At 36.4% G+C, this 14086-nt stretch overlaps 1 protein-coding gene across 2 annotated transcripts in view; it reads left to right on the top strand.

Moving 5' to 3' along the window:
* The window catches only part of PTPN21 (protein tyrosine phosphatase non-receptor type 21), a 79428-nt gene that overhangs the window by 21611 nt on the left and 43731 nt on the right, over positions 1-14086 (top strand). For both annotated transcript variants that reach the window (XM_058567507.1, XM_058567508.1), the window contains exons 3-4: positions 6913-7082; positions 13103-13200. In XM_058567507.1, coding sequence (XP_058423490.1) covers positions 6913-7082; positions 13103-13200 — 268 coding nt within the window. The remainder of the gene's footprint in view (positions 1-6912; positions 7083-13102; positions 13201-14086) is intronic.

Genomic DNA, 14086 nt, shown 5'->3' with positions numbered 1-14086 from the left:
GAGTTGGGGTTGCCAGATAATTGTCAAACTATACAAAATCTTGACCCAAGTATAGATATTAGAGAATAGAAAATATAATTATCTCATGGCTGGGCTCATCTATTTCTGGCTCATTTTTTTCCTTAGGCTTTTTTAAATGAACTGAATTTGGTATATTTAAAAATAAAGTTTTAATAAATCTTTTTTTTTAAACTTCGGTTCAAACAATATCAGTTCTTTTTTTTTTTTTTTGAGGAAGATTGGCCCTGAGCTAACATCTGTTGCCAATCTTCCTCTTTTTCTTTTTTCTCCCCAAACCCCAGTACATAGTTGTATATCCTAGTTGTAGGGCATTCTAGTTCTTCTGTGTGGGACACCGCTTCAGCATGGCTTGATGAGCAGTGAGTAGGTCTGCGCCTAGGATCCGAACTGGCAAACCCCGGGCTGCCAAAGCGTAACGCGCAAACTTAACTGCTACGCTCTGGGCTGGCCCCCTAAAGTTTTAAATTTCTGTACTTGATTTTAATTATGAGTATTTCTGATCTTTAAAAAAATATTTTTTGAGATGAAATTGACATAACAGAAAATTAACCATTTAAAGTAAATTCAGTGGCATTTAGTACATTTAGTACATTCACAATACCACCGAGGTTGTTTCCACCTTTTGGCTATTGCAAATAGTCCTGCCATGAACATTCTTGTACATGTATTTGACCTATTTTCAGTTCTTTTGAGTATGTAACTAGGAGTGGAATTTCTGGGTTATGTGGTGATTGTACGTTGGACTTTTGAGGAACCACCAAACTGTTTTCCATAACAGCTGAACCATTTTACATTCCCACCAGCAATGTATAAGGGTTCCAATTTCTCCACATCTTTACCAGCACTTGGTATTTTTTATTTTTTAAATTATAGCCATCCTAAGGGGTGTGGAGTGGTATCTCATTGTGGTTCTGAGTTGCATTTCCCTAATGACTAATGATGTTGAGCATCTTTTCATGTGTTTGTGGGCCATTTCTATTTGTTCTTTGGAGAAATATCTATGCAAGTCCTTGGCCTAGTTTTTAACTGGTTTGTTTGTTTTTTTGTTGTTGTGTACGAGTTCTTTATATGCTCTAGATACTAGACCCTTATCAGATATATGGTTTGCAAATATTTTCTCCCATTCTATAGGTTGTGTTTTTACTTTCTTGATTTGGTCTTTTTTCAATTTTGATGAAGTCAATTTTATCTGTTTTTTTCCTTTGTTGCTTATGCTTTTGGTGTCCTGTCTAAGAATCCATTTCCAAATTCAAAGTCATGAAGATTTATCCATATGTTTTCTTCTAAAGAGTTTTATGGTTTAGTTCTTCTATTTAGGTTGTTGATCAGTTTGAGTTAACTTGTATATGGTCCAACTTCCTTCTTTTGCATGTGGATCTTCAGTTGTCCTAGAAACATTTGTTGAAGAGGTTGTTCTTTCTCCACTGAAGGGTCTGGCACCCTTGTTGAAAATCGGTTGACCATAGATGCCTGTGTTCATTCTGGACTCAATTCTATAACACTGGTCTATTATGTCTCTCCTTATACTAGTACCTCACTGTTTTGATTAAGGTAGCTTTGTAGTAAGTTTTAAAATCAGAAGTGTGAGTCCTCCAACTTGGTTCTTTTTCCATATTTTGGCTATTTGGGGCCCCTTGCAGTTCCATATGAACTCGAGGATTGACTTTTCCATTTCTGTGAAAAAGGCTGTTGGAATTTTGATAAGGGATTGCATTTAAATCTGTAGATCACTTTGGTTAGTCATGGCATCTTAACAATATTAAATGTTTCAATCCATGAACATGGGATGTCTTTTTATTTAATTTCTTTTCGCAATGTTTTGTTTAGTATACAAGTCTTTTCACCTCCTTCGTTAAATTTATTCCTAGATGTTTTATTTTGGATGCTATTATAAATGGAATTGTTTTCTTAATTTCCTTTTGAATTTTCCATTCCTGGTGTATGGAATCCATACTAATCTTTGCATATTCATCTTGTACCCTGAACTTTGCTGAATTTATTAGCTCTAGTGGTGTTTTTTTTTTTTTTTTGGTGGGAGCACTTTTGGGATTTTTTTATATATAGGATCATGTCTTCTGCGCGTATAGTTTTACTTCTTCTTTTCCAGATTGGATACCTTGGATGCCTTCATTTTCTTATCTAATTGCCCTGGCTAGAATTTCCGATACAATGTTGAATAGCAGTGGTGAACATGGGTGTACTTGTCTTGTTCCTGATCTTAGGGGGAAAGCTCTCAGGCTTTGACCATTGAGTATGATGTTAGGTTTTTCATCAAATCTCTTGATGTTGAGAAGCTCTCTTGTATTCCTGGTTTTCCGAGTATTTTTAACATGAAAGGATAGTGGATTTTGTCAAATGCTTTTTCTGTGTCAGGTGAGATGATTATATGTTTTCCCTTCATATTAATAATATATTACATTGATTTTTTGTATGTTGAACCACTCTTGCCTGGGATGAATCCCACTTGGTCATAGTGTATAATCCTTTTAATATACTGTTGGATTCAGTTTGGTAGTATTTTGTTGAGAATTTTTTTGTCTATATTTATTAAGGGATATTGGTCTTTTTTTTTTTTTTTTGTGAGGAAGATCAGCCCTGAGCTAACATCCATGCTAATCCTCCTCTTTTTGCTGAGGAAGACCGGCTCTGAGCTAACATCTATTGCCAATTCTCCTCCTTTTTTTTTTTTTCCTGAAAGCCCCAGTAGATAGTTGTATGTCATAGTTGCATGTCCTTCTAGCTGCTGTATGTGGGACACGGCCTCAGCATGGCCAGGGAAGCGATGCGCCGGTGCACACCTGGGATCCGAACCCAGGCCGCCAGTAGCGGAGCGTGCGCACTTAACCGCTAAACCATGGGGCCGGCCCCAAGGATATTGGTCTATAGTTTTCTTTTCTGATGATGTCTTTTGTCTGGCTTTGGTGTCAGGATAATGCCAGCCTATAGAATGAGGTGACAAGTGTTTTCTCTTCTTTTTTGATTTCTCTCCCTCCCCTTTGTTTGTTTTTTGGATGGGTTTTAAATTATTTTGGAAAGTTAATTATTCAGATTCTCAAGATTGTTATCCAAGACAAATCCTCCAAAATGGACTTACACAGAAAATTCTATGCCTGGTGAGAATTTAGTCACAACATTTTGTTGCTCACAGTCTACTTACCCCTCTTGGAAACAAACCATATTATAGTCATAAAATCTCATGGAATCAGATGTTGTTATTTGATTATGTATGTATAGAAATCCTAAGAAAGCATTGAATCCAAGGATTATAATGTTGTGAGATTTTAGTTACCCGAATGTATATAAACATCTCTAGCCACAATTTTAGATATATAATACCTCCTTGGAATTATTTAACAAGATATAAACTTGATTTTAGCTAGCTTTAACTACTTTTTAAGATGGAACTTGAACACAGGGGCAAATACCAAATCAAATACTCTACTGTAACATAAAATGGGTTAATGTTCAAATGTCCAAAATCTTAGATACTCCTGCATCTAAAATAGCTAATCAACAAATAATTTGCTAAATCTGTTCTTTTCAGCTGTTTGCACAAAGTCTGTGCTACTCCTTTATAAGTTATATAACTTGTAAAAAACTAATTATGATGCAATTTCACAAATGTATTTGTCTATTTAATATGCTGTCCATATGTGGCATGAGTAATAATTGCATTGCTAAAATAAATAAACTTAGCACGTTGAGTTAGTTTATTTCTTTTAGAATGTGCCTTTTTTTTAGAATGGTTGCAGATTATTCAGGTATTTTCTAGTAATTATATCATCAGTTCACAAAAGGTACAACCACAAATTATGTAATAAACCTACAGTTTTATAATTTTATTTAAATTTTTGTGTTTGGAGTATTCAGGTCCAACTGTATTTAAAGGGAAAAGTCATGTAGACAAAGTATTTTTAAGGCCTTTTAATTCTGGTTATAAGTGACATGGTGGGGCCGGCCCCTTGGCATAGCGGTTAAGTTCGAATGTTCCACTTCGGTGGCCCAGGGTTCTCTGGGTCAGATTCTGGGCACGGACCTACGTACCGCTCATCAAGCCGTGCTGAGGCAGCGTACCCCATAGAGGAACCAGAAAGACCTACAACTAGGATATACAACTATGTACTGGGGTTTTGGGGAGGAAAAAAGTGACATAGTGCATTCTGCAATTAGGGCAAAAAATAAATATTTGTAGAGTTAAGTGCATAGCAGTGGTATTTGTTATAGACCAAACATGGTACATTCAGTCCAGTTCTAAGATGGAACACAAAACATAAATACAATAAACAGAAATGCATTGTGTTGTAATCAATCCAAATAAATGTAAGTAATTACAAAAAAGTTTTTTTTAGAGGGCTCTGTAATTGATTTTATTGGTATTTAGCAGAGTGGGTGAAACTAAATAATCTCTTAAAAATATAGTGGTTTTCGGGTGGCAAATGCATTCATATAAGTTTTGCATTCAGTCCTCGTGATGGAGTTGTGAGGAGGTATTACCTTATTTTACACTTGAGAAAACTAAATTGGCCTGATTGACTTTTCCACTTCACAGCCAGCGAGTGACAGTGTTGGAAATTAAACCCCGGACTTTGGACTTTAAGCATCATGTTTTTCCTATTAAACCAGGTTTTTTTTTTTTTCTGTAAGGTGCAGTTCAAAAGAAAGAAGGAATAGTACCTGTTTTCCATAAATGTGATACGTATTTTATCCTTACGGATAATATGTAATTCATTTTATAAACATAATCATAACTTCAGAAAATAATTAACAATAGGACTCGGACTTTCTGCTATATTAAGGTGTTTCAGTTTTCAAAAATTTGATTTCCATGCAGCTTTTCAAAGATAGGTTGTTCATATGACTCTGGGGTAACACTGGAGGGGCAATGTGGTGTAGTGCAATGGTTTTCAAACGTTATTGGGCACAAGAATTACTTGGGAGTTCAGTAGCTCTGTATGGCTCAAGAGGCTCTCCAGGTAATTCTGGTAGAGGTGGTCTAGGGACAATATTTGGAGAAACACTGGCTTTAGAGTTTAACACACACACAAAATATCTGTTTCATAATTTAATGGTGGTAGTTTAATTTATGACATTGCTATAGTTCTTGGAACAGAACCTGGTACCTAGTAAATGTTCAGAATATTCCATTCATATGGCTTGGTGGCAACTAAGAAGCAAGAGAGTATTCATTCTTTCAGCAAAAGTTACAGAATTCCCACACTATTCTAGCTGTTTGGATACTAAAGGGAAAATGGACACATTCCTCACTCCTGTCGAGTTTATTTGATTAATAGATTAATTTTAAAGGTATGGTTCTTCCCTTGTAAAAAACTGTAAGATGAAATTAACATTGAGGGCAAGTTTGTGTAATTACTCTTTTCCCTTGTAAATTAAAAATTCATTTTTTATTTGAATGAGGATTACAGGCTAAAGAAATAGCCTGAATATTATTATTTCTTGTTTTATCATTGCTCTAAAGCTATATTATCCAATACAGTAGCCATTAGATGTTTGTAGCTATTTAAGTCAATTAAAATTAAATAATATTAAAATTTCACTTCCTCACCTGAGCTAGCCACATTCCAAGTGTCAATTGCAACATGTGGCTAGTGGCTGCTCTATTGGAGAGTGCAGATATAGAACATTTCCATCGTCATAGAAAGTTCTATTAGATGTGTTGCTCTAGAGTTGAGAACAAAGCAGTGATTTTTTCCAATTGCTGTGATCTATAAATTGATTTTGAAGTAAATATTAGCTGTGGCCCGAGGCTGTCGTTTCAACCTGTTAAGTGCATTAATACCCTTTCAGGTTGACCGAGCCCAGGGCTGGTATTGATTTACTGAGCAGTTTCATTACACAGTAAGAACATCTATATGCTAACGTCAGGGCATTTTTTTAAACCTTCAAGTAATACACTTGTTATTTTACTGCCTTAGGTATAGCTTTTCTTTTGTGTGTGTGTGTGTGTGTGTGTGTGTGTGTGTGTGTGTCAGAGAGAGAGAGACAGAGACGGAGAGGGAGACTTTACCTCCATAGCATTACAGTTGTTTTATTATTTATTTATTTGTTTATTTTGTGAGGAAGATCAGCCCTGAGCTAACATCTGCCAATCCTCCTCTTTTTTTGCTGAGGAAGACTGGCCCTGGGCTAACATCCATGCCCATCTTCCTCCACTTTATATGGGACGCCACCACAGCATGGCTTGCCAAATGGTGCGTCGGTGCGCGCCCAGGATCCGAACCGGTGAACCTCAGGCCGCAGCAGCGGAGCATGTGCACTTAACCGCTTGCGCCACTGGGCTGACCCCTACAGTTGTTTTAAATTGGTATCTAATGAACTTGTGGGGGCAAAGAAGAGTTGCAGTTGTATCTGTATTACTAGAAGCTACAATATTTACATGAAACAATTTATGTATAGAAGCCAAATTCAAGGGTTGTGAAAAGTTGAATTAGCACTATCTAGTTAGAATTCTACTAGGTAGAACCCCAGTTACACTTATTATAAAATATTAATTATGATAAATTTAGTATTTTGATAATTTAAAAACTAAACATTTTTTTCAGCATATGTTTTTTTGTTAAAAACTAGGTGTAAAATTGTGTAGCACCTGCTACATTCTGATGTCTAGGCCATGAATGCATTTTTCTGTGCAGAGTTCAAGAAATAGTCTACAGGAGTAATTGACTTTTTGCCTCTTTCTCCTGAATACGAGTATCTAGATATAGACAGATCTTGCCTCTTTTTTTTCCTTCAGGTTTTGCTATTGTCCCTTTCTGAAAAGGGAAGCAATAGGAGACTGCTGTCACTTGGTCTCAGGTCGTGGATTAGTGCAGTTAAAGTATTGAGCTCCTTTTCTGCATGTCTGCCTCCTCCAGTGACTTTCCCTCTTTCCAGATCACTTACTTCAGCCTCTGGTACTACAACAAGCAAAATCAGCGCCGATGGGTAGATTTGGAAAAACCTCTCAAGAAGCAGCTGGATAAGTACGCGTTGGAGCCTACCGTCTATTTTGGAGTGGTGTTTTACGTGCCTTCAGTTTCACAGCTGCAGCAGGAGATTACCAGGTGAGAAATAACATGCCATTTGTCTTTAGGAAAAAATCTAGTGAGATTAAAAAAGTGAAACTAAGGTTGAAGTCAGGAGATAAACTTTGCCCTTCTGCTCTGCATTTTTAGCCACAGTATTACATGGAGATTCTGGTATGTGGTATGTCAGAGTGTTTTACTGCGTGTTTGTTGCATGAGTTATGGGTTCACTAGGTATAAAGGAATGATTAAAGGGAAAAATGAAGTTTAACCCTGGCTGTGAATTCTTCTTATACTGATGTCACTTTTAATGTTTTTGTTGATCTGTTTCAACAAATCATTTTATTTCATTTCAACAATGAAATGAGAGAGGAGATTAAAAAAAATTAGTCACAAAATCTGTGTTCATTCCTCAAGGAAGTGTGCAGAAGTTATTATAGTTCTCTGACTCCAGCGGCTGTATTCTGTAGATAGGTGGCGGGGGGGGAATGGATGGTGGAAAAGGGGAGGCCGATAAGTGCACTTAAAAGGGACAGAGGCAGAGAGGGAAGATCACATTAAGGAGCAGGATAGAGGAACGAAATTTTTTGTTTTTTGGAGACAAACAAAACAAAAAACAAGGAATAAAATTTGGAGTTTTGAGCCTGCCTTTCAAACGTCTCTGAAATCCACCACTACCTTATCTTTTTAACTCTATTTAACATTACTTTTGAGCCAAGCTGGACTACTTCCAGTGCCCTGAACATGCCCCATGCCTTTTCATCTTTGTATCCTAGATCTTTCTTTCATATTTATGTACTGGAATCCTATTCATCTTCTGAATTTTAGTTCAAAGCCACCTCCTCCATGAAGCTTCTTTGACCCCCAGGCTGGAATGAGTTTTGCCTTCTCCAGACTGTCCTAGAATTTGCTGGTACTTGTGTTAAGTTGGCAGTTGTCACAGCCTTTCATTATAGTTATTTGTTTACATACCTTATCTTTTTCTTAGATTTTAAACCCATGTTTTCTTTAGCTTTACCTTTTGCACAATATCTTAACACAGTGCCCTGCAGATAGTAAGAACCTGGTACTGCCCCGTGTTTGTGGAATGTTCTTTTTAAATACTGAGTTTTCCAGGTAATAATTGGAAGAAGATGGAAAACCAAAGAGGCAAGAGTCAGGTAGTAGGGATAACTATGCACTGACCATAACACAGACCCAAGGTATAAATATTGAAGAGAGTAGACGCCAGGAGGAAGAAACAGTCACTGATCACTTTGACTCATTTATTTAAACATTTATTGAAGATATAATATGGAATAATGATGTAAGAACTATATTGGTTACTGTGGGAGATGAATATACAAGTGCTTTAATCCTATCCTGGAGGAGTTACAGTCTGGTGGAACTGACAGTCCAGTAAACAAGCTATCATAGTACAATATGATAATAAGTGCTTTAATTAAAGCACTGGATTCCCAGTGGTGGGGTGTGGGGAACATGAACAGGGAAGGTAAAGAAGTTGACTTTTCAGTTGACTTTAGAAGAAATTTTCTAGTTAGTAGAAATAGCTTTTGCAAAGTAGCAGAGATAGTGAAAGCAACTGATATTTTCAGGGAATTTCAGATATTACCTAGAAAGTGGAGAGGAGATTTGAAAAATAGGAATGTCCCAGTCATAAAGTCATGGTACACTGAGGAAAGACATTTTTTATTAATGGACTGGAGTGATTAAATTTGCATTTTACAAAGATCACCCATCATGGAAGGTAGATTAGGGGTGGCAAGACTAATCAGGAGACCAGTTAGGAATGTGTGTGCCATAATCTAGGCCTTAGTCTAGAATGTGGACCTGAACAAAGGCATTAGCTGTAGGAAGGGCTGAGAGAGAATGGACCTGTTAGATTCAATCAAAAGGGTTGCACGTTGATTAGATGTAGGAGAACCTGATAGAGAAGTTGTATCAGTAAGGATTAAGTATGGCTGTATATAACAAAAAACCCTAAATATCTTTGGCTTCTCTTGTAGAAGTCCAGAGGTCAGCCATGCAGAGGTTATATGACAGCTCCACAAAGCCTTCAACACCCCTGCTCTTTCTCTCTTACTGTTTCGCTATCCTTAGCATGTTCTTTCCATTCACTAGGTAAGGCCATAGTCAAGGAATTCTAGAGAAGTTCTAGCTATCACATTCATATTTCAGGCAGCAGCAGGGCAAAACAGGTTCTACTCTCAGCTAAGTCGTGTTCCTTTAAGGGGCCTTTCTCAGTTCCTCAGTCACACTAGCCACATTTTAAGTACTCAGTAGCCACGTGTGACTAATGGCTACCATATTGGACAGCATAGAGGTACATTATTTTTATCATGGCAGAAAGTTCTATTATACAGCACCGGTGTAGATCTAACAGTTAGTTTACAGGAAAAATTGGAGAATAGATGAACATGTCAAATGACCCCACGAGAGTACAATCAGACAAATCCAGAATGTGGGAAGTTCTACATGACAGATCACCCCATTTTGTCTGTAAGTAACATGAAAATAAAGAGGAAGAATCTTTCTCTCTTAAAATTAAAAGAGATTTAGAAATATCAATCATATGTAATCTGTGGTCTTTGTTTAGATCCTTATTTTTAAAAAAACTGTAAAAACACATTTGTGAGGTAATCACAAAAATTGTACGTGGACTGGGTATTGGATAGTATTAAGGCATTGTGCATTTTGTTGGCTATATTAAAAATGTGGTTATTTAATGTTCTTTTTAAAGCTTACCTTTTAGGGTCATATACTGCAGTATTTGTAGGTGCTATAGTATGATATCTGGGATTTGCTGTGAAACACTCGGAGGAGGGGAAGGGGAGAGGATAAAGGGGAGATGACGGACATAAAGTTGATGATTGGTGAGGTTGCATGATAAGGATATGGGGGTTCATTGTACTTCTCTATGTATTTGTTTCAAAATTTCCATAATAAAACTTGGAAAAATAAAAATTTCCAAATACGAACTTAAAAAAAAAAAGTTCAATGCATTAGTCTTCTGTTACTAGCCTAAGAAAAACAGGTGAAGAAAAAAGCCTACCTCTTTACATATTATTTGAAATTTCTGTTGTACAAAATGGGGCAACCTAATTTATTATAATTATTTAATGTAATATTTTTTTGTGTGAGAATATTAAAACTAAATAATATTTAGGTTTTTTTTTAATAATTTTATTTATTTATTTATTTTTCCCCCAAAGCCCCAGTAGATAGTTGTATGTCATAGCTGCATGTCCTTCTAGTTGCTGTATGTGGGACTTGGCCTCAGCGTGGCTGGAGAAGCAGTGCGTTGGTGTGTGCCCAGGATCCGAACCCGGGCCGCTAGCAGCGGAGCGCGCTCACTTAACCACTAAGCCATGGGGCCGGCCCAATAATATTTAGTTTTAATCAGTGTATTTGGCTTTTGGGCAAGTTTATGAACTGCTTGCTTTAGAATTAAGATGTGCAGTCTCTTTTATTCCTCGATTTACAAACAGTTTTGAATTTAAGTTTGCATGTTACATTTTATTACTGTATTGTTTTTAGTTAATTATTCTTTTTGTAATAAATATTGAAAGAACATATTTGTAAATCATCCTTAGCCACTAACATATTAAAATTTTAGCAAAAGGTGTTTGTTAACAGAAAGTAATAATACCTTTGAAGTAAAATTTCTTGGTCTTTTCTTACAGTAAATACTTAAAAATACACACACACACACACACACACACACACACACACCCCCGCTTGCGTCCATTAAAGGATGTTAGGGACAATACAATGAAAGATAATAATAAAAGCAACCACTTAACGTTTCTTGCTGTGTGTTGAGCACTGTCCCAAGTACTTTATACATATTAATTCATTTAATCCTCACAACATATCCTACAAAGTTGGTACTCTTATCTCCATTTTGTCGATGAGGAAACCAAGACACAGAAAGGCTAACTACCTTGCCCAAGGTCACACTGCTAGTATGCAGTGGAACTGGGGTTTAAACTCTAGCAGGCTGGCTCCTGAGTCCTTGCTCTCAACCTTTGTATTCTTTGGACTCGAGTATAAAAATACTGAAAAAAATGATAAAAATACTAGAGAAATCCATAACTGGAGATTTGTGATAGTTAAGAACATGAGGTTTGGGGTCATTCAGACTTGGATTCAAGCTCCAGCTCAGCCAACTCTGTGGATTTGAGCATATTACTTAATCTCTGAGCTCCAGCTCCTCATCAGTAAAAAAAAAAAAAAGGTGGCTATTATTAAATGGTGGAGAAAGTGGTTTAGTGGGGAACAAGAGGGATATTAGTGACTGTGGCTATGCCTGGATTTTAGCTGAGCTTCATGGTATCAAGGCAAAAGAGGGAATATCATGAGTCCCATCATTCGTTATCTGATAAAAAGAAGCATACCAGTTTGCAAACATGACACATCTTCCTGGTATATCATTTAAAAGGAAATTTTCAGGTGGGATTGTATGTAAAAGACATTGAAATAGCAATGAACAATTTAGAGCAAATGTGGAAGGATCAATTCTTATAACAGCAAAAGTATAATGTAAGGCAAAAAAAAAAAATTTCTGTGGGAGGCTAATTGATTTGGTCCAGGTATGTTGCTTTCCAGTGATTTGATGGAAGGAAAGAACCTAGAATGTGTAGAGTGGAGTATGTGGACAGTGTGTTCAGTAGACTTCTCTGATATAATCTTCTACAAATACGCTTTTGAAAGGAACTGCCTAGTAGAAAGTTTCGAGTTTTTCTCTTTGACAATCCCAGAGATACCAGCATTCTGTTTGCTGATTGGGGGAAATCTGTGGATTCTGCCGCTAGCAAGTGGAAGGGGATACATGGGATCTAAATTCTTCTTATCCGAATGGATGGTGTTTTGGTCAGATTCTTTGATAACAAAGAATGGAGACCTCAAAGCTAGCTAAAATAACAGAGAATCATGTAAGGACACATATGAAATGATTAAAGGATGGGCTCTCGGGGGAATTCACGCATGAACTGTAACTGGGTTGCGCTTCACAGATACCAAACCTGGAAGAGATGGCTCTGTAGACTGTTGTAGCAGAGAGTTGGTGGATCTTCGTTCAACACCGTATCCCTGGCATCTAGAGCAATGGTTGATGCACAGTAGGCCCTAGTAATTACCTGTTAAGTGAATAAATAAAAGGAAGGCAGAACAGATCTTCACTGTAGAGCTTTTATCAAAATGGAGAAGTGCTACAGATGAAATATTGCTGACTGGCTTAAAGTAGAGATTGTAGATAATAATGATAACAGCTACTATTTATTGAGTGCCAGCTATGTTCTAATGTTGTCCTAAGAGCTTTACATATATTCCTTGAATATGTTCAGCCTTGTGAAGGGGTGATAGTATCCTAGTTTTACCAGTGGTGATTGAAACCCACAGATTATGACTTGCCAAGTTCATACAAAATGCTAAGTTGGAAAGCTGGAGTTTAACCTAGGTCTGCTTTACTAAAGCTTGTGCTAGTAACTAGTACCCTATATATTGAAAGTGTAAACAGAAGTAAACCCACTTTACAAGAATATTAGGAAAGCATCTTAGCAGCTATTCTTTTTGGGATTTTATCAAAATATCTTTTAATATAAGCCTGGTCTGAAATATCGGGAACCGTTTTCCTCTGGTTTTATGTTCCAGGAACTTCCACCAGAGGAAGCAAAGTCTTATATTATCAAGTTACTAGTCAGAGCTTTTAAAGTAAAGATTGGCTATTGATTCTCTGTTTCTCCAACTAAAAATAACAAAACTTAGGGACTGTATTACATGGCATAAGACAGATGACCAGTTGTCTTCTAGATGGTTGCAGCTTTGAACTAACTACAGTTAAAGGTAAATGACTCAATAAACTGATTACATTTTGTGTGCGTGTGTGTTTGTGGTTGTAGATATGGTCAAGGACATTCTTGTCATTCTTTGAAACCATCTGGGGTTAAGGTTTTATTTGACTAGTTTATGTTCCTCTAGCAAGTTATAGTAAAAACTGTTGTGTCTAAATTAGAAGTAATATTGATATTGACTTCTTAAAATTGACATTTTTTTTATAGATATCAGTATTATCTGCAGCTGAAGAAAGATATCTTGGAAGGAAACATTCCTTGTACATTAGAACAAGCAATTCAGCTAGCAGGATTAGCTGTTCAAGGTAAATAATGGCAATGGATAATGTAATAGATCTGTCAGATTAAAATGTGTGCTGTAACAAAAACAGCTAGGGATTCTTAAAGTAACTGACTTCCTATAGTAGTGTTTATATGTTAGTGAAATATTATTCTGTTATCTAAGGGGCTTCCTTGTGGGAAAAAATGAATTTGGATTGCTTCAATGAAATGAGACTTCTGGAAGGTTAAGCATGTTATTATATGTGAACAGAGCAAACAGACCAAAAATAGAGAAAAAATACACACACACACACACACACACACACACATATATAGCATTTAATATGCTGTGTATTCCCCTCTAGTTCAAAAACTTGATCTGCTGCTAGCTAATAGTTTAGGAATAAAGATCAGCCAAACAATGAGGCCAATGAGGTTATGTTCACTTATACTTTAAGCATACATCATTTGTTTGGTTTCTTAAACAGTCGTCCTGGATTATAGAGCATTGTCAATCATAATAGATGAAGTTTTGCATTTCGCAAGTAACTTTGAATTGTTTAATTCTGTCACTTTATACACGTCTAATCTATATGTATTTAGGTGTATGTATATACTTTGGGAAGACTTCCGATGTGGCATTATTTCAAATGGTAACTGGCATTTAATATTGGGAATTGAAATTTAATCAGAAGAATCATTAATAAAATTCCTTCAGATATTAGCAGGCAAGGGGACATATATCATTTCTAGACAAACTAATACCTGATACCCATGGAGCCACATTCCTTTTCAAGGTACTTCGAGTCTTCTTAAGTGTCATCTTTGGCATTGAGAGTCAGTTTTTCCTAAGATTTTTGTTGAACTATCAAATTTTTTTTAACAATTAAAAATTTCTAGACAAATACATCTTCCTGTAACATAGTCAAG

This window comes from Diceros bicornis, chromosome 24 (assembly GCF_020826845.1).
Source record: "Diceros bicornis minor isolate mBicDic1 chromosome 24, mDicBic1.mat.cur, whole genome shotgun sequence".
In the NCBI taxonomy this organism is placed as follows: domain Eukaryota; kingdom Metazoa; phylum Chordata; class Mammalia; order Perissodactyla; family Rhinocerotidae; genus Diceros; species Diceros bicornis.
The sequence above is the reverse complement of the archived record's forward strand: the minus strand, read 5'-3'. Positions and strand labels throughout refer to the sequence as shown.